Source organism: Rhinolophus sinicus, chromosome 2 (assembly GCF_057876585.1).
Source record: "Rhinolophus sinicus isolate RSI-liver-muscle chromosome 2, RSI-T2T, whole genome shotgun sequence".
NCBI classification, from domain to species: Eukaryota; Metazoa; Chordata; class Mammalia; order Chiroptera; family Rhinolophidae; genus Rhinolophus; species Rhinolophus sinicus.
Window position 1 is genome coordinate 161,995,164 of NC_142502.1, and position 22,384 is coordinate 162,017,547.

Consider the following 22,384-nt stretch of genomic DNA (forward strand, 5'->3'; position numbering starts at 1 on the left):
GTTTTGGGTCTTACATTAATTTTTGCTCCAAATGACACATTAGAGCTGACTGTCCGGCTAGGTCTTATTTTCGGGGAAACACGGTACTCAGAATGTGTCCTCAACTCCTCTTTCAAAGAGAAAACAGCAGACTTCGGGTAGGACTGCCCCTCCCCCAAACAACGTGCTTATATCCTTTTCTCCAGACTCAGTGAAACAGTTGTCTCTTTGGTGAAGTTCTAATCCTCCCCTCAGTGCTCTGCATCACAGCACCTACAACCCCTACTACTAGCTGCAAAAATTTTATGTCCATCATACATGTCCTCCCTCCCGCCCCCGCCACATCTGCCCTACCTACTCATTCATCATCTGCCCTCAGCATATAAATATACTCACATTTCTTTCAACTCAAAAAAAAATCATGTTCAATTTTAAGTCAGACTTCCTCTAGCTCCCCCAAGAAAGCTCTGGTAGGAGTAAGTTGTTTTTGGCATTTTCGGTTTCCACTCACCACCTACCTTGTAGCAAACTGGTCTCTACAGTTCTACTAAAGTCACTAATAACCTAATTATAGCCTCACAACAACCCTATGAACTAGATAGATACCTGGATTATCCCCATTTTACAAATGAGGCAAAGAAATATTAAGTACGTTGCCCCAGGACAGAAACCAGTAGTGACTGTGGAAGCCAGGATTTACACCCACTGTAACTCTCTGTAGAGCCCATTATCCTATTTCAAATACATGTATTCAAATTACAAGCAGAAAGATTATTCCTCCAATTCTAGCTTATAAATCCTGGCTAGAGGAGTGGAGGTGGGGTGTGGGTAGATACCTCTTAAATTTTCAGAATTGTAATCTGTGTCGATAGTTACTGATAATACACTTAATGGCTTAACTGACATTTATCCCCTCTTCTAATACATGTTCACTGGTTTCTTCTGAAGTGCCAGTAAATGATTACTTTCAAATTTTTGTTTTTTAAGATAAAATGTTCCCACTACAATATATTTCCTATATATTTAAAATTACTCATTTATTGAAAAGACTTACAATTTGAGTTTACACTATTTACGATCCTATAATTCTAGACTACTGTTTTTGATTTACTGATGGGAATTTTCATTTAAAAAATATTACATTATTTGGTTAAGTAGATTCTTAAATATATCTTTACAAACAGAAGTCTTTATCACTTCTTGACAATAGATGACTTGTGGTTTTATTGCCTGTGTTCATCTATTTTGAGTTTTCTTCGCCATCAATAATTTTTCTATTAAGGTATAAAGACACAATTTACTTCCTTAAGCCAACATTTATTTAGATTCTTCTAGTGCAGCCACTTTTCATTTTTGCATAGCTCTTGTATATATTTATTCTACAGCCTATAGAAACACTACATAAATAAGCGAAATTTATTTTTTCAAAGTACAAAGGCACTCATACTAATCTCACATTATAAAAAATGGGACTTCCCTTCTCTTTCCCACAGAGGGAGGAATGGGTCGGCAGGCAGGGGTGACTACTGTATTAGGTATTATAAAAAACTGCCAGGCTCTCTACTCCACAAACATGCTTCCTCCTGGGGAGGATAGGAGCTACTAATTTGATGGGTTAAGAGTCCAAAGCTTTCCTTGGACCTCATTTTTAACAAGAAGGAATGAGGTCACTGCATAGAAAGCAGGGCCATCTTCCCGTTTCTCACTCTCACTAGCACTCTGCTCAGGCTCTCCATTGGGCTGATAACTGGCTGTGCAAAGCAGGCCTGTAATCTTCCCGCCAGCTGCCAGGTAAGTTAGCACACTGAACTCTCCCCATAGGTGAGGATTTGTTAAGGATGATAGCAGCCAACTCCCAACTTGCCGATAGATCCACGCTGCGTTCTCAAATTCCAGTATTATCAGAGGGCCTGCATTTTAGAAAGAGATGGAGGCATCTACTTGATGCTGTGTCCATTATCTAACTGTCAGAACCTGGGAAGAGGAGGCTGACTGGCTGGCATCCCTAACCTCCACGTTGACTGTCAGCTGTTCTCAGCAGCTGATGATCACAATACCGCACTGAATCAAGCACATAGTAAGTGCTAGATATTCTTTCCTATGTCCTTTTAATCCCCATCTTGCAAGGTCAATATTTTTTATCCAAATTCATTAATGAGAAAACTAGGACTCAGCGAAGTTAATTTGCCCAACCTTCCAAAGCTAGTAAATTGTATACGCAAAGTTCAATCTGAAATCTGATTCCAATATTCTCAATTACAATACTCAACTTAATGAAAATAAAATAATTTCAACTAAATGAAATAAATGTATGATATGAAGCATGACCAATATTTGAACAATCATCACAGCTACATCTGTCTGCAATGAAAGAGGAATAACATGATCATGTAACATTTGGTTAATGAAATACTACCAAGTTCTCTAGAGAATTCAGTTATTGAAAAATAATTAACTTTAATAACACTTGGTACAATAAAGATTGGAGAAAAAAATCTTCAATAATCTGATGCTACATTTCCGTCCAGGTTTCCTGTGGTAAATATGCAAAGTTGCAATAAAGCACCTTGAAAAATGAGTCATCTTGAACCAAACACAATCAACAAAATAATGATTAACCAAAGGCTGGCACAAATGCATAGTAAGAGAATTCAAGTTCAGCCTCTTAAAAGATAATTCATGTTTAATACTTGTATCTAAGAAACATGAGCCAATGACCAGGTCTCTGTAATGTCTACTGGATACCCACACAAGCATATGTAGACTGCCATTTAGAATTTTACTGTGTCTTATACTTTTATAATTATCATCATTTACCTACAAAATGGTATATTAGACTTCATCAAAAACTTAACTTTCCTACTTATCAAAAGACATCATTTAGAAAATAACTAGGTAAGCCAAAACATGGAGGAAAATACTAACGGCAATTATAGCTGACAAAGGATTTGCAGTCATAGCACATAAGTTCAACAAATCAACAATAAAAATATAAATAATCCAAAAGAAAATGAAGTGAAAAATAAAATAACTGAAAAAATATAAACATATTTTGTTTAACCTTATTTTTAAATAAAACTTGACTTTCTTCACCAAATATTGCAGGACATTCCAGTTTTAAATACACCACTAACATCAGAAACAAAGTTCATGATGATATATTTTTGTGTGTATTTACATAGACTATACCAAATATATTACAAATATAATTTAAAATGAGAAAAACACGAATTGCCCTAAAAATGGTAGAAGGGAAATCCTACAACCATCTGACAATAAAGATCAACACATTTAAAAATAAAAGTGCATATAATGACTCTTAACAGATTAATAACTAGTGAAAAAGCTGAAACAAAGTATATGAACAACGTCCTTTTAAGAAATCTCAGAGATGAAAAAAGGCCAAAACTTAAAAGAATTTAAATCATTTTAGTTCTCATTATAGCATTAGATTGGGTTTGGCCTTAAGAAATAAAATTGCAAAAGCAATTTCATTCCTAAGAAATTTTCCACTGTCAGTCTAAACACTTACACAACAGACATAACTCAAAATACTTTCCCTCTTTTTATTCTTCATCCCCAAACCACCTTTTATTAATTTTTCCTTCAGTGGAATAAATTGTGTGCACATTCTGTAGTGTTTACTATGAAGCGTGCTGTGATGTAGCTAAAGAGTAATGTGTAGCTAATGGATCCAATCAGCCAAACACATCACTCCCATGGCCTCCCAGCCATACTGTTCACCATGTCAGAGCCTGCGAAGTAATTTTACTAGCGTTGGGTTTCACCTATCACTCTTCTAGAGGAGCAAAACCTGAATGCTTTTACAGCTGTCCCTAGAATCCCAGGGTCTCTAGATAAGGACTGAAGAAAAGTAAAAATGATGAAATGGCACACTCATATATTGTCTATGGAAAAGTACACACTCATATATTGTCTATGGCTGCTTTCATGCTACAACAGAGTTGAGTTTGCCAACCCCTACACAAGACTGTAAACACACACATCAAAACACGTCAAATGACTGTTTAGGAAGGTAGGATCTTAAGTAATTTCATCATGTCTCTACCTTCCAACTCTGAAATGTGATTAATATTTTCTATAAAAGCAAATTAAAGAAAAACTTGGAAAAAAGGCTACATAATACCTTCTATCTGATTTCCCTTCCTCCACTGGATAGCTCTTCCAATTCTTCTAAGCCTTGTTCCCCACGCCACGTAAACAGCCACACCAAGTTGATCAGGGTAAAAAACTAGGAGTTATCCGTGATTTATTCCTTTTCTTCACCCTTTACGTGCACCCATCAGCACGTCCACAGGCTCTTCATCATATATGACAAATATTACCACTTCACCACTATTACCCAACCCCCAGTTGTCACCATCTCTCACTAGTACTCCTGCAAGAGCCTCCTAACTATGATCTCAGGTTGTAGGGTTTTGGGGGAGAAGGGACTTAAAGTAGTAAATGTGGCAACAGAAGAGTATAGATAACTCACACACTCAAATAGTCTAAAATTTAAATTTTATTTTTCTCATTTTGGAAAGAGTATGTTCAATTCTTAAAACAGGTTTTTAAAAAGGAATCTTTCCGCTTTCACTTAACAAATCTTGCTGCCTCTTCCTACTTTTATAAATTTAAAATGAAATCATTAGTACCTATTTTCATTGTGAAACACACAGCCGGGGGGAAAAAAAGCCAATTTTGACCTCTTAATGTGTCTTGTGATGTTGGTGACCAGGAAAAATGGATTGACTGCTCTCCTATAGCTCTGCACTTTAAAGTTGAGTGGTTGAATTTTTCATAAAACACTCATTCTCCAATATTCAACGTAAGAGAACAGTAGCAAATGAAAGTACTGTGGAGTAGTAGAAAGCACAGTAGTTTTGATGGCATGACACTTGGGTTTAGTTTTTGCTTCATCACACTCATTGTATAATCTCAAACTTGGCCCTCTTAAATCTTATAGCTTCCTCATTTATAATATAGTAATATTAATGCCTGTTCTAGCTCCTAAAATTGTTAGTGACTCAAGAGAGATCATGTTTTTCAAAGTAATTTAAAAAATTAAACTTTAAAGTATAAATATAAAATGTTAACAATTACTGAAATATATCATTTTTCTGTAAGTCTGAAATTTTAAATTTATTTCCTCTAAATTATTTATTAAATATAAAAAAAATTTAATTATAAACGTTACTATATGGCTACAGTAATCAAGACAGTGCTTCATAGATAATCAGCAATCTACGAAACAGAATGCAGAGTCCAGAAACAGATGGACACATATGTGGTCTATCAATTTTCAGCAAAGATGCCAAGGCAATTCAACAGAGAAAGGCTAATATGTTCAACAAATGGTGCTGGAAAAAGGGGTATCAATGTGCAAATAAATGAGCCTTGATTCTAACCTCATACCATACACAAAAATTAACTCTAAAGGAATCAAATACCTAAAAATAAGAGCTCAAACTATAAACTTCTGGAAGAAAATGAAACTATGACGTAAGAAATATATATTTCATTTCTGCCTCTAGCTCGTGGCATAAAACTCCTAAAACTCTCGGAATTTTCTGTGTAACAGGGATGAAAGGCGCCTTTCAACCATACCTGAGTTGATGCTAACAAGGTGACTTTTGGAGGCTGGGAGCTGGTTGCCACAGGAACCAACCATGTCATGAGAGGGTGGAAACCTTTGGGGAGGGGAGAGGAACTAGAGATTGACCCCATCTCGGTGGCCAATGATTTAATCAATCCCTGCTATGTAAGGGAACCTCCACGAGAACCCTGAATGATGGTGACCAGCGAGCTTCCAGGTTGACAAGCACATCTAGGTGCGGGGAGGGTGACATTCTGGAAGATGGCATGGACGCTCCACACCCCTTCCACGTACCTTGTCCAAAACATCTCTTTCATTTGGGTATTTCTAAGTTGTATTCTTCATAATAAGCCAGTAATATAGTAAGTAAAGTGTTTTCCTGAATTCTGTGAGCTGTTTTAACAAATGATCAAACCCAAGGAGGAGGCTGTGGGAATCCCCCTTTTAGAACCAGTCAGTCAGAAGTACTTGAGGCTTGGACTTGAAATTGGCATCTGAAGTAGGGGGCAGTCTTGTGGGACTGAACCCTTAAGGATCTGCGTCAACTCCAGGTACTGTCAGAATTGCCTGGTATAGAAAATGCACACATTTGGTTTCAAAAGTGTTGTGAGTAGAGGAAACAGTTTTCTTTTAGAATCTTTTGTGAGCTTGAGTTACACAAAAATTTCTTAATTAGGACACAAAAAGTATATGCTATAAAAGAAGAAAGAAATTAAACTTCTCATAATAAATTATTGATATATTGGATTTCATCAAAATAAAAACCTTTCACCCTTCAAAAGACATTACTGGAAGAAAATGTTTTCAAAACACGTAATTGATAAAGAACTATCAAAACTTAAGACAAACAACCCAATTAAAAAAAAAATCAGCACCAGACAGGCAAATCCATAGTCGTAAAGTAGGTTAGTGGTTGTGGGGAAACATGTATGTGAAAGCTCATAGCAGCTTTCTTCAAAATAGACAAACAACCATCATCTGATAGATGGATAAACTAATTATGATTTATTCAATAGAATAAAATGCTACTTAGCAATAAAAAGGAACAAACTACTGAAACACATAACATGGATGAAACTCCAAAGCATTATGCTAAGTGAAAACCACAAAAGACCACAGATTGTAAGATTTCAGCTATATGAAATTCTAGAAAAGACAGAATATAATGACAGAAAGCAGATCAGTAGTTGCCAGTAACTGGGGATAGAGGGAATTTCCTGGGCGAATGGAAATGTTCTATGTCTTTGATTATGATAATACACAGCTATATAAAATTTTCAAGACCCATTATACACTTAAAGTAGGCATATCTTATTGTAGGAAAAGCACAGCTCAATAAAGCTGAGTTTAAAATTTTGACATCTCAAAACTACTCTGTAGTTTTCTTTTTCACTAAAATCAAGATATATGAAAATGAGGTGTTCTGTGATGTTTCAAGACAAATGACTGTAAAAATTTGTTATTAAGAATGCATTTCATTTGATAACAAAAACGCCAGCCAAATTCCCAAAGGAACAGAGTTTTAAACACTCAGTTTTAAAGAAGTCCAATGAAGTTTGACAAAACAGCAGATTGGCTTATCCAGGGTTACACGAAATGTCAGTGATAGGAGGTGAAAACATAATCTGGTAATACGCAGGTGAAGAAAATTCTCAAAACCTTGTCCTAAAGACACTTTCTTATATAACTCTTAGGAATGTGTCTGTCTTTATTTATCTTCTCTGCTGATTTTCATTTGCCCAAGGGTATATGGCAAGTCTGTTAATATCTTGTTATATATAATACGTGTTATATATAAACATATTATATATAGTAAATAATGGTATAAGAAGAAACAAGGTAGCAAGAAATGAGTTAAGAAAAAGGGATACTGAGAGGATTCCAAAAATACAGGAAGTAGTCAGAGGTAAGGCTGGAAAGATAAGGTTGGAGCCAGGTGGCAGGGACGCTTGGATACCAAGCTAAGTTTATCTCATAGAGATTAGAAATGATAAAAAGTTTTTAAACTGGGGAGTGACAATAAAAATGTATTGAAAGAACAATCCAATGGCCACATGCATATTAAACTAGAGTAGGCAAAGATCAAATGCTAAGACATTAAAACAATTGCCTAAAACAGGTCAGAACACTTAAAACTACATCAATAGTTTTCAACTACTGAAACAACGTCTTTGTTGTTGCTGTGACATAGTACACTCCCATCTCATTCAAAAAACATCTAACATCATCTTATAGGTGCTGCTACTACACAGCTGTTCAAAGCACAGCAAATAGTCCAAACCGCTTTAAGTACCAAAATAGGTGTTCAGGTCCGGAAAGAAAGGGGGTCAAATGGTGAAAGAGGTGACCTCATCCTGGTCATGCAACCCACTGTTTGCCTCTACCATCACCACCACCCACAAACAGCTGTTTGCAGAGCTCCACAGCATCCTGGAAATTCTCCTTAGTAACTGCATAGGGGTCCTAAATCCAGGTTGACAAACAGTAACCTATAGTAATTAACCTTCAAAAAAATAAGATTTTATAGAAATACGATCAAATTCTTCCACAAGAAAAAATATTACAAATGAAAGGAATACATGTCCAAACATATAAAAGTACTATAGTAAATAAAATTTTAAATATGAATGATGCAACAAAAAGACAAAGTAAGAATCTGAGAATGAACATGCAAGAAAAGTATACAAATTCCAAAATCCTATCACAATCAGATACAGTGACAGATGTATGATGACAAAGAAGCACCGTTTTCAATGTTTTACCCACCTGCTTTTTTTTGCACTCCCAAGATTACTTTTCTCTAAGCTTATCTGACACAACCAAACCCCACACAGGTAATTATCACCATCTATGCTACAATATGTTTTATAATTCACAATGCAGACATCAATGGTTATACAGGAATCACTGATGTCCTAAGAGTGAATAAGGAAAACTGCTTATTGTCTATCTCCCCTCACTATAATATAGCTTCAGTAGAGGAGGGATTTTTCTTTCTTTAGCTCACTGATATAGTCCCAGTATGAAAACAATTCCTGGTGTGTAGCAGTTGCTGAATAAATATTTGCTGAATTATCAGATTTTCATTCTGGGACATAGTTCATTTCAGCCACCAAAAAGCTGTCAGATATATTACTATAATGATCATCCCCAAGTGAAGGGTTGTAGTAACAGGTGCAGTCTTATTCAATCTACTTATCAGTTCCTTTTGACGGTATATTGTAAACTGAAATTAAGATGTTTTTGGTTCTCTAGAAAGTTATGGTTAATTTTGTAAAGTATCTGACAGTTCCTGAAATCATGGCTAGATAACTGTTAGTGCCTTTGCTTTGCCACTTTTTATAGTTATCCAGGTGAACCAAATTTCTTGAAATGTAGTCCAAGAAATGCTGTAATCATAAATTACAGCATCAATGATTATTTCCTAAAACAAGTATACATTACAGATCATAAACTAAACAACCACAGGACTCATACTCCATCAAAGACATAGAAAAAGCAAATATCTTAGAAAACTACCACTTAAAACAGGGAACAGAGAGAGGACAGAAGTTACTGAATTCACTGCCTTAAATTCGGATGACACCAGTAGGGCACAGATGACAACGGCCCCTCCACAGGTTGAAAAAATTGCAACTAAAGTGATCTCTATTGGTAGTTTGTCATTTTCTCAGGTGTATGGGAGTAGGAAAAAAAAGTAAACGTCATTCCTTTAAACTGTTTCCAAGAGCTAGAAGGTCCATTGTTACCTAACCTTTATTTTTCTGCTTATACCCCAAACAAAAACATGCATTTGAGAAAAACATAAAAGGCTAAATAGTGAACGCTTAAGGTAGCCCTCCATGTTTCCAAAGCTTCCTATATTTCACCATCACAATTCTTATTACTCTGTATTGTAAAAGCCTACATTATAAGCTCCATAAGTGCTTTGTTTATAGCTGGAAGACTGCAGAGCACATACCAAGCATTCAATAAATATTTCCTGAATAAATATTGCCTAAATCTGCCACAGAATTATAAGCTTCATGAGAGCAGGGATTTCAAGTGTCTCATTCACCAATTTATCACTGCACTTAGCATACAGCATGTGATCCAAAAAAGCTAATTAAAACCCCTTTACTTAATGAACATCTTTATGACCAAGAAACACAAAATAGTGGCTTATAAGTCTTAAACCCACAACCTTAGTCCCATCGGAGTATGCACTAATGAACCAAGAAGTTTCAGCGCGCAAGTTTCAGTGTGCATATAATCTTTAAATCTCATTCACAAACAGAAATTTCAAGAAAAGAAGTCAAATACTGATTACTTTCCCAATCAGCTCTCTTTATTCCAAATTTTGTTCTCCAATACCTTATCTCAAATAATGTACCACACTAGATCCTAAAAATCAAGAAATTGTGCCAAAAACATATCCTTACTAACTATAATTGGAGAGGGTTAAAATCTATGAATGCCAAGAGGTACTCAAAACAGTCAAAGAAAATCAAAGGCTATGCCCCAACTAAACTGAAAACAGGATATCCTTCAAAGTTTTTTTAAAAAAACCCAAAAAACAAAAAACTTCCTACTCACTCATCAACAGAAGTCGGTTATGACACTTTTCTGGAACAAAGGCTCAAAGAAAAATGCAAACAAATTTTATCATTTGCTCTGACATGTCAATTAAAAATCAGCATATTACTGTCACTTAAAGATCAGCATAAGATAGTCACTTTGAGACCAGTATCCAAGTGTCAAATATGACTTAAGGAAAAATAAAAACAGGAAGTCATCAATTTTAGAAAGTCAGAAAAAGTACATTCTAAGGAAAAAAAATTTAAAAAGGAAACGAAAGTAAATTCTTATTATGGAATACTGCAAATATAATACAGCATAATTTGACTCTATAATATACTAACACTTTACTGATCCAAGGATTTATCTTAAAAAAAGAAAAACAAAAGAAACAAAGATAATCTTAAGAGAAAATACAGGGAGCAGAAATGATTTATAATTTAAAACATGTATGTATTATCAAGTTTGTAAACTAAAAACTCATGTATTTTACTAAGGGCCTCATTCAGAAATCCATTATTTTACTGAGGAACATCTGGTATCCTGTTATTCACATTATCACAAACACTAGCAATATTTATTAGGTATGATCCTGTCCCTGTAGGCGTGACAGCCATACAATTTAAATAGGCACAGGCCTTGAACTCTGGGTTCTTCCTTTTTGAGGTCCAAAACAATCCTTATGTAAGTCAAACCAGCTTTATCTTGTTTCCCAGCACACAGATTTAAAACTTGTGCAAAAAAAGAGGCTAGACTAGACTAGAAACCACTACCAATCCAGTAACAATGAGCACCTCTAGAGCCTAGAATACCATCTTGCTCCAAAAGGAACCTTAGCGTCTTAGAGAAATAGCTGACTGCAGAATTGGAGCAAAAAGTGTGAAAGAAAAGTTTGAACATCCTGTCACATCAGAAAGCAAGGAAGCCAGCAAAGACCACTTGGATCAGGATTTAGGAGTCAACATGAAGATGTTTCCACAGACCAAAGATGGGAAAATCTGAGCATCTAAAAGAGCAATCGTAGCAGATAGAAATACAAATATGTAAAAATCCATAAGCTTCAATTTAAAGGTACGGAAAACAAAGAAACATGTTAAATAACACCAAAGGATTCATCAGTACTGTGTTAAACTCTATAGGACAAAAGGCCTAGTTTCTTTAACAAATTGCAAAGGAAAAAAAGGAAAGGGAAATATACAGATTAAAAGACTTAAGAATCATAGCAACCAAACGAAATGTAGGAATCTTGTTTAAATCCTGATTTCAATAAACCACTGTAAAATGATATTTATGAAAAAATTGGGGATATCTGACTGTATATTTGATATTAAGAAATTACTGTCAAATTTTAGGTCTGATAATGAAAGAAAAGTGCTATCTTTCAAAAGAAATAAACTCTAATATTATGGGTGAGATTTTAAAAAAAGTAATGAAAACAGAGGAAAGGGTAAACCACTGACACTAAGTGCCATATAACAGCGAGGAGGAGCTATAACTGTCTAGAGTCATTTAGTGCACGGCGCAAATGGCCCCACACAAATAGCTCCTGAAGGCACCACTGTATTACAGCACAGAACCATGTCTAATGCTCGTAATAACCACCATCAGTCATCAAAAATAAGTTAAATTATGTTCTATACACACAGCGTAAGAAGACCAGATGTTCAAATAATGGAATACGATACATTCAAGTTTATAACTTGCTGAGAAGGAAAGATGATTACAATATTTTAAGTGAGAAAAGAAAAACATGATTGACTTTGCTGCTTAAATACATTTTCTTTTACCCAACCCTCTCACACACACCACCTAACAGCATCTTGTTCTAAGATAATTGCTGATTGTTTAAATATAGAAACAGGATAGTAAGACATATAATCCTGAATGACTTCATTGACAGCAAATACCTTCGAGCTAATTTACATTAATGGTCTAGTCCATGGGTTTAACACAATGTTTAACTGTAGTACCATGTTTTCCCAAAAATAAGACCTAACCAGAAAATAAGCCCTAGCATGACTTTTCAGGATGACATTCCCTGAACATAAGCCCTAATGCGTCTTTTGGAGCAAAAATTAATATAAGACCCTTATTTTCGGGGAAACACGGTAATATAAAATGTTATGCAGTTATAAAATTACTAAAGAACCATAAGAAAATGTTCACTAACTTAAAATGACTTAATTCAGACCTGAACCCTACTGAAAATTACATAAAATACATATATGCATGGTTTTATGGGCTGAATCGTGCACCTGAATCATCTCATTGTGTCAAAAAGTAAGAAAGTCCTCAAATAATAATGGGAACATGTTAAAAGAATGCAAAAGTCAGCATGAATGGGCACCACTAGCCAAAATGGGGCCAATTTCAGCTTCAAAATAAATAGTAATGGATTATGACCCATTGAAAAAAGTAGGATACCCAAGTCCATACAGATATACCAGTAAATTGAAGGTCTGACAAGAACAGAATATTTACAAAGTTTCAAAGCATATCCTATAAAATACTTCTTAATTACAATGTTTTAAAAAGCAATTTTTACAGCAGAGAAGCTTGGCAGACACCACGCTACTAAAATGATTAAAATGGACATCACTAGTAATGGGACAAATCAAAATTGTGTGCCACCTGACAGGATACAACGAGACAAAGCACAGCTTCACTTCTGCGTCATTTATGCCAAAGATACATAACTTGAATCTGATGAGGAGGAAGTATCAAATTTAGGAATGTTCTACAAAACAACTGGTTCTACAAAATGTCTAGGTCATGAAACCCAAGGAAAGATGAAGAAACTGTTCCAGGTTGAAGCAGACTAGAGACATGACAACTAAATGCTACATTTGATTCTGAACAGGATCCTTTTTCTACAAAAGACCTTATTAAGACAATTAGCAAAACTTGAATGGGTCTGAGGATTAGATAGTAGTAATATCAATATTAATTTCCTGATTGTCTTGGTTATAGTATGGTTGTGCAGGAGAATGTCCTTGTTTATAGGTTTTACACACTAAAATGTCAGTAGGTGATAGGGCATGAGTTTAGCAATTTAATTCTAAAATCACTACGAACATAAAGAAAACACTGGCCCACCTCGCATCCACCTAGGTGAAGGCTGCAAACGTGCCTACAGAGGCCAGATACTGAAGTAAATACCTGAAGCAAGTAGGTGTAAGGTAAGGACTGGGGTTGCTTACCTGAAACACCACTCAGTGAGTATATGCTTCATCTGGAATGCAAGCCCAGGGGCAAGACCATTCCATTTTTCAAGAGAAACCAAAGATCCAGATTTTTATGTGAAATTTCCCAATTTTTAAATTACTCAAAAGGGCCAAACAAAACATGTCTGTCGGCTAAATCTGAACCACAGCTGCCTCTGGCCCAGAGGCATGTTTCTCAAACTGAAGCCTAGGGATAAAAGGAAACCACATGATATACATGGAACATATTCTTGGAGCCACAGTTTATCCCAAGAGTTTGCCTGGAATTTTCTGGGACAGGAGATATTTCTATATTTTTTAAATGTTGTATTATGGAACAGAATGCAAAATTCACAGGATTTTTTATAGCTTTTCATTTGAAAATAATTTCAAGCTTACAGAAAAGCTGTAAGAACAAGAATAGTGGATACATAGTACAACTGTATAGATTCACCTATTAACATTTTACTCATTTGCTTTGTCTGCAAGTAAGGATCCGTCCATTTTCCTTTGCTCCTGCTCTCCCTCTATACATATATATACATACCTATACGAGTGTATACATACATACACATATGCGTATATATATAAAAAAACACATATACATACTCGTATTACACAATTTTTCCTGAACCATTTGAGAGCAAGTTATTCTACTTATATCGTGGCCCTGTATCCCTCACAACTTTAGTGTGTACTGCCTAAGAATAAAAAAATTCTCTTACATAACCTTAGGATAGTTATTAACTTCAGTAACTTTAACATTGATGCAATAATTTTATCTAATCTACCATCCACATTCCCATTTTGCCAAGTGATCCAATAATATCCTTTGTAGCATGTTCCTTCTAATACAAGATCCAGTCCAGGATCAGGTATTTCAAGTAGTTGTCATGTCTCTTTAGTCTTCTTTAACCTGGAACATTTCCACAGCCTTCCTTTGTCTCTGTAACAATATGTTATTTTTTAAAAGTAGTCTCCTCACCCTTTTAAAAAATAAGATATTCTCAATTTGGAATTCAATGTTTCCTCATGATTACATTCAGGTTATGCATTCCTGGCTGAAAAATGACATAAGTCATGTGTCCTTTCCAGGGCATCACATTCAGAGGCACACAATGTCCACTGGTGCTATTTTTTGTGATCATGCACTCAAGGTGTTATCTGATATCACCACTGTATAGCTACTATTTTTTCCCCCTTGCAACTAATAAGCAATATATAGGGAGATATTTAAAACCATGCAAACATTCTGTTCATCAAAATATCATCTTGATTTAGCATCTATGTAACAATGATTCCTGTCTGAACCAATCCTTATTACAATGGTTGCAAAATTATCATATGCATTTTTAAGTTAAATAGACTCCAGCTTTTGGCTACACTCCCAGATCCCTTAGGTGTAAGCCTCCTCCACTTTAGGAGCAATGGTTTGAGTACAAGACTAGAATAATCAAATCAGGCACAGCTTCCAGAAAAAAAAAAAAATTGTACTTGAGCCATGCCTTAAAGACTGGATAGATTTTAAATAGCTAATGAGGTGGGGAACTAGTCAAGACACCGACAACTTCAGCAAAGCTGAAAACACAATATGGTGAATCCTTTTGCAAAAAATCCTTTTGCAAAGTAAATAATAACATACCCCAACCTATCAGTTTTATAAAATCAAATTTCTACATAGTGAGTTTGCCTCAACTACACTGATTCTTGAATTATAGATATATTTTTGCTGCTATTGATATTAACTATAATCGGTATATTCAGATTCTAAAAACTTCAAAAACAGAACACACAATTTATTATAACTGCTTCTGATTGTTCATACACCTTTTCATGTATATGTCAGCCTCCCACCTAGTCTCTCAACATAGGGATTAGCCATTAGAAGTGTATTTTTCATCTGATTGTGACCCATACATAGTAAGAGATAAATTTTACATTGCAATTCTAAGGCAAACATATAAAACTGAAAAGCTGCTTGAAGCAGTAGCATGTGAAGCATCAGTATTTTATCATCTTTCTTTTCCTTATTCTTATTAATGTTAGTCCTGACCCCAAATAAATTGATTTCTAAATCCAAAATAGGTCATGCACAAGCCCTGCACTTGAAAACCACTAGAACCTGGCACTGAGTTCTTTATCAGATTCCCAACAAAGTCTGGAACAAAGTTTTCACTCATTTCAGGTGAAATGAGAAGAATAAGAACAACCTAATGAGTTAATTTTTTAAAGGACTCTGAGATTGTGTACGATAATTTTTTGGCCTTCAAAAGTTATGTCTTTTATGAAACGATAGTGAAAATGAAGGTTAACTTGATAATTACATACTGGTCCACTAATTTCTTCCCCAAATTTTACTGGAGCATGGAATCACTGCTCCGCCGTGAGATTTCAAAGACACAAGACTGCCAGCCTTCAACAAGTTTATAATTTGGCTGGGGAAATACAATTTTAAGACTTGTAATAATTACTTCCACCACCTTGTAAGAAGAGATATTATGTGATAAGTACCCTAAGAATGCCCTTATGTTAAAAGTTCAAGGGTAAATACCATGCTTCTTTGAAAATAAGACCTAGCCAGACACTCAGCTCTAATGCGCCTTTTGGAACAAAAGTTAATATAAGACCCAATATTATATTATATTATACCTGGTCGTATGTTATATATTATAAAAAACCCAGTCTTATATTATAGTAAAATAAGACCGATATTATATTAATTTTTGCTCCAAAAGACACATTAGAGCTGACTGTCCAACTAGGTCTTATTTTCGGGGAAACAGGGTACTTTGGGCTGGGAATGAAAGGGAACAAATAAGGAATATTTGAGTTGGGCCTTGAAGGTACTGAGAATAGTAACAGGGATGAAAAAATACCAACCCAATTTGGGAAACAAGAAATAGGTTATTTTGGCCCGACATAATGGAGGACCTTGAGAAGAAGGCTGAAGTGTTTGAAAGTAGTCATTAAAGCAATGAGGCAATGGGAGAGAGAATGGCATAATCAACGCACTGCTTTAGGAAGATTAATCTGAAGCTCCCCACCTCTCCAATAAATTAGACAGGTGGAGGCTCCTGAGGATATGCAATAATCCAAACAGGGAATAGTAAGTGTTCTGACTGTGGTGGTGAAAAAGTAAGGGATGAGAGAAGGTGACAAGGAATGGTAAGTCTTAGAAGAGACTTTAACGTGGTAGGCAAAAATGGCAAGGAATCAAACATGATTCTGAGATGTCAAGGCTGGGTGATACATGCAGTGGAAAATAAGGAAAAGAAGGTGATTTAGAGGAAAGGTAGTTCAGATTTGGGTATGTTGGATTTGACGCACCACTGAGTTAGGAAGAGTCGGTAAAGGGGGAGGGCAAGGAACAGTGGGCTCCATCAGAAAAATCTGAGTTCAAGTTAAAAACAAGTTAGGATCCAATGAAAAGCCAAGAATATAAACATATATATACACACATACATATACATATATACATACATATATAGCATGTTTTTAAGTATGTAAAAAACTATGCATAGAAAAAGACTAAACACAAGTATATCAACATGTTATCAGATATCAAATATCTTTAATATGCATACAGATAAGCTAGAAAAAAGAATTCATTTTTATTTCTTCTTTTATACTGTGTTTTCATTATTTAAAATAATATGGATACAAACCTGACAAGTTAGGCTCCCTGGATTCAAATAGTCTTTTCAAAAAAATAGTAAACTCTCTGAACCTCAGTTTCCTCATGTATAAAAGGGGAATTTCTTCTCTCCCCAAGTTAGTGTGCAGGTTAATGGAGATAAAGTTTTCTATAAACTATACAGCAATATGCAAAGTTAAGGCATTATAATAGTCTGAGACAACTAAAACTATAGGACAAAAGATCATAAACAGATGTTAAAATATACTACAGATTTGGGAATCTTCCACACTGATTAGTGGATGAAGTAGATTATTTCTTTAGATTTTCTAAAAGTCTTAGAATTGATCTATTTTAAAATAAAAATGTTCTCAAATTTCTTACGAACAAACATTTAAGTTGTACATGTTACAGAAATGGACTCATATACATAAAATTAATATAGTACTTTACCCACATATTATTCAAATTTAAACATAGGCAGAAAAGACCTAGTACTATTATTCCCTAATATTTGAACTGCTAAATCAGTGACTTCATTGTTTTAAAAAGCCAGGCTCTATAGAGATAAATTTAGCAATCTCCACATGCTCTCTCTCAGAAATTACATGCTTACTTAATACATTACATTGCATGGCATTCTAAATGATGCTTCCTCCGTCTACTCCCACTTCTGGTACTTTCCTTATGCTTAAACATCTCTAGATATCTATTTAAGATAGCAAGCTCCTAATGAGCAAGAAGCGTGTCTTGTATTTGTCCTTCCCATAAGAACAACCCAGCACAATACTGGTCACAAAATAGGTGTTAATCCACATACATGCTAAGAAATACTCTAGCTAACTCCTATTATAGATGCTGTAGTAATCATTTAAGAATTACTATTCACGTCTTGTTATATAACTTAAGCCCTTCAAAATAGAATAAGAAAACATAAATTAAGAAAAATTCCCAATAATGAGAAACATTTTATGTGACGAAACATGTAAAAAAAGCTTTAAACTAGATTAACATTTAAAAATCATATACTGCACTGTACCTTTAAGAAAGCAAAAGTATACATGAGATTAGAGTCATAGTTCTATTGTATTGCTAAGGATTGTTTTTTAAAAATATTTCATAAATTGATGCACGCTGCTACTATTTGTTTATACCCCACACCCAGAATGTTATGTTTCTTATAGATACTAACCCTACAATTTCATTCATTTCAATTTTTCTTTAAAAATAATTTTTTGATTTTTTTTTTTTTTTAAACTTTGGAGCAGAAAAAGTTAAAACTGACATAGTTGATTAAACTGTATGCTTCCTTTAAAATATAAACACTAACCTCTAGGTGAATTCCAAGGTAAAAGTCTTAAAATTAAGCCTTAATTATGAAAGAGAAATGCTAAAAAGACTAAGCATGAAATGCACCTAATCCCTGCCTTGTGAAAATCAATAAGAAAAGCTGTGTCAATAGTTTTCCACTTTTGCACATATACCTGAGATTTAAAATATATACTGTATATACATTTTGTAAGCGTGTCTTGTGTGTATACCTATATAGTGATCTGGAGGCAGGACATCAAGTTGTTTAGGGTACTTCCCCTCCCCACTAAGTTTTTAAAAAGTTGTTTCCAAAGTGCTGCCTTTTTTAATTACCATAATTCATAAACTAAAGATACCAGCCTAAGGGAAATTCCAGAGCACCAGCACCTGCCAGCCAAACTGCCTGAAATTCATCAGCTGCAGAGATTGAAAGCATCCTTTAGTTGTTTTTATATAAAACAAAAAGTAATACAACAGGTATATAATTTCAATGTAGCACGTATAACATGGCCAGTCACTTAACATTCCTCTCCAAGATTTCAAAAACCACTACACACATTTTAATTGCCATCAGAGAGCTGAAATGCACATAACAGAATGTTTCCCTTATCTAAACACTCAACAATCAGGGTACAGTTAAAATTTTAAGTTTTCCACTTACAAAGTGATTCACTATAAGATTCCTTTAAATAATCAGTTTCTCTAGAATCATTGTTTATAAAACATCAACTTTTCTGCTTATAAAAATGTAGTTTCTTACCTTTTTTTTTTTTTTTTTTCCCCAATAACCCATTGTACACACGAGGACACAAAAGAGGCAACCAAGTACAGGAAGGGATTCCCTTCTTCCCCAGTTGGGTGAGGGATAAATGGGGGCAAGTCTGCCTGACTAGCTTAAGGACACCACTGCCACACTTGCAGGACCCAAGACAGAACTGAAGCAAGGAATGTTAGTGCTGGACAGGACCCAAGAGTTCATCTTGCCTCCCATTTGGGGAGAACACTGAGCCTTAGAAAAGGCATGACCTGCCCAAGGTCATGGAGCCTGGTAGAAGCAGAGCAAAAACCCAGGCTTCTTAACTCCCTCTGGTGTTCTTTCCACCAGGGATGCAAAGCGATCCCTTATAGAGCAGATCATAGGATTGCCTACGAGGGAACTATAACAGGAGATACACACGTACACTTCCTTGAGAATTAAGTAAACGCTTTCAATACTTGTGACCCCAGAAGAACTTCACATGTTTTGAATTCTTGTTTGGTTAAATAAAAGTTTTTAAACATCTACTAGAATACAAGTGCTTGCCTTTACATTCATTGCTCTCTTGATAAAATGAAGATCAATGTAACTCTAAGCTCTAGACTAATGAACTGCAGGGAACAGAAACACACAATTTGGCAAGAGTTGAGCAAAGCTCTGCTTAAAGGCTACCAGTAAAATATACCAGCACTACCCCTCCTCCACTCCAACCCTTTAAGGTTTCAATTAAGATGAGGCCTAGTTTTACTCTTACAAGGGGGACAGAAAGAGAAAGCAGAGCTTCTGCTGAGAAGTATCTTCATCAGGAGCAGCTCCAGAAATATTTCCAGGAACCAACCATTCCTTGCCCTCTCCACTGACCCAGGTTCCTCTCTTTAGAGACCAGCATCACCCCTGTTCCTGATCAATACCGTATCGAAAGATAGGTTTCATCAATGCACCATCCAAAGGATGGGATCAAATGAGTAAGAAAAAATCCAACATTAGGGTCAGCTCTAACGCTCTTTATGAAACATGGGAGCCCCGACTGCAATTGATCTTCTTCATCTTTCAGTCTCTCAGATCAGTTGCCTCATGAATTGGGTAAGAAGGGATAAAGTTATTTAACACAGTATATCCACAAAATAAATTTTAAGTGCCTCCAACTAGTGAGAAAGACTCCCTCAAAACACAGAAGATGAAGCTTCGGCAAGTCTTCCAGAAGTTCTTAGCACCAACAGGAGAGAAGCAGGACAGCTGATTCTACTGCGAGTAGTGATTCCATCATTCCTACAGGCTGAGGAGCTAACAGTGCAAAGATAGTTCTGCCCCCAAGCACCACCACCCCCAGACACTCAATTTTTGCCCTAGTATATGATCATCCATTTGTGACCATATAGAACAAGTCTTTTGGTCCATGATAATTAGCGAGTAAGTCCAGGCATGAGGCTAAAAAAAAAAAAGAAAGGAATGAGAAGATGCCTCTTTAAAAGGAGCCCAAGAATGAAACAACCTCCCTACATAAGGAATTAAGACATCAAAGGTTAGATAATGGACAACAGGTGCCTTTGGGGCGGAAAGAGTAACACTTAGTTGCATCCTATTTTAGGATTTCACTCTCAAAGCATTCTAATGTGTGGGTTTTTTTCTTCCCAAAGAAAGGGCCAAAATTACAGTTTTTATTATTTAATACTTAGGGGTCCATTACTCTTCGGCTTACTTTCTTAAATTAAAAAAATCCATCTAATACCAACATGTCTGAATAAAGTATGTCCCATGGCCAGATCATGTACTGATCCTTGAACACGAACCAACTACTAGGGATTTATTATTAAGAAATGCAATAAAGGTGTCTGAATACAAGCGACCTCTAAATAAAACACCCAAGAATACAAATCCAGCAGCAGGTATCACATAACTGCAGTATCAGCCAAAGCAGAAACTGTTTCTCTCACCATCACAATAGTTGAGCTCAATCTTTACAGTAACCAGATTTCAAGGGCCTCAAAGAATAGTAATTCCAGACACAGGTTAAAGGGCTCTTGAGTACCAGCCTCCAGTTCTGTTTCCCTTAGTCAGTTACAAAATTTACTACCTTTATTTGGGTGAAAGGGAACTCGGAAAGGATACTTCAGCCTACTTCATAACCTGTTCCCTTTCTCCATTCCACAAAGACAACATATTCCAAAAATGGAGAATCCCTTCTTTCCCTGACAGAGGCCCCCTTTCCTATGGATTCACTGGGCAGGATTACTTCTCCCCAGCATGCCTGCAGAGCCAGAAAATACTTCTGCTTTCACTCCTCTTGAAGAGGGTCCCCCAACACAGATGCATGCACCTCTTCCTCTCCTGTATTAGGCAAATGATGCTTCAGTGCTTCTGGTTCTCTCCACTACTGCGAAATGTTCAGAGAAGCGGAGGGAGTGGAGGGAAGTTGTCAGTTACCCTAAGATACTTAAAAGAAGCCTCCAAATTTAAAGTGAAGACTGAGGGGGTGCCCCCTTACTGAAGAGGGAATGGGGGTCCCGACGCTAAAAGGGAGCCTCTGCCTGGGTAAGGGGTGTCTCCACCATGAAAGGGAGACCAGTACGTGGAAAGGGGGAGGAATGTTGTACCCTGAGTGGGGTCAGGGTTTGAGAAAGGGGTGTCCCACCCCTTAAGGTGGGTCTGTGTGGGGAGCCGTGAGTGTACGGGGAGGGGTGTAACAGCTACTGGGGCCTCTCAGAGAAGGAGGCACTGCTGGGGAAGGAGGACCAGGCACTGAAGGGGGCGCTGGAAGGAAAAGAGGGTCTTACTGAGGGCTGGGCAAGGGGGGAGGGGTTATGATTCGACCGGAGCCTGTAGAGGGGCTGCAGCCTCGAGGGGAACATGTGCAGAGGAACTACTGCCATCCCGAGGGGCAGGGTGGAGAGCAGGGCCTGGGCTGTATATAGAAGGAACAAGGTTTCCACCCTGAGCAGGGGGAGGCTTCCCCAGACGTACTCACCGAGGCTGCCGGCGAAACCGTCCATCTTGCGGGGAAAGCGCCGGGATCGGGGCTCAGCGGGGCGGGCACTTCATTCAGCGGACAGAGTGGCCGACGCTGAGCCTGACCCGCTCGCACTTTAGGTCGCCCGGCTCGGCTTCCAGCTCCCGCCTCCGTCGTCCGCCGGTTCGTCTGTCCGCCCCAGGGGTACTTAACCGCGGCCGCCAGGGCCACTTCCCCGTCAGGTTGAGAACCGCACCGCTCCGCCGCCTGCCCGGCCTCCCTCCCCAGCAGCAGCCGAGAGCGCCGCACCGCGCTGCGCTGCGCCCCGCCCCCGCGCCCGCGCGCAACAGGAGCTCCGCCCCCGGCGCACGCCGTCACGTTTCCGACTCCGCCTTCC

The 22,384-nt window shown here is 36.8% G+C and overlaps 1 protein-coding gene across 6 annotated transcripts in view; it reads right to left on the reverse strand.

Annotated features, from left to right (window-relative positions):
• The window catches only part of EML4 (EMAP like 4), a 141,054-nt gene extending 118,727 nt beyond the window's left edge, over positions 1-22,327 (reverse strand). For 4 of the 6 annotated variants that reach the window (XM_074331922.2, XM_019757062.3, XM_019757065.3 and 1 more), the window contains exon 1: positions 22,006-22,302. In XM_074331922.2, the coding sequence (XP_074188023.1) occupies positions 22,006-22,030 (25 nt within the window). In that variant the 5' untranslated portion in view covers positions 22,031-22,302. Of the gene's footprint in view, positions 1-22,005 lie in introns of all 6 variants that reach the window. The other 2 variants (XM_088796196.1, XM_019757066.3) reach the window with 2 other exon arrangements.
• Between the last annotated feature and the right edge of the window lie 57 nt (positions 22,328-22,384).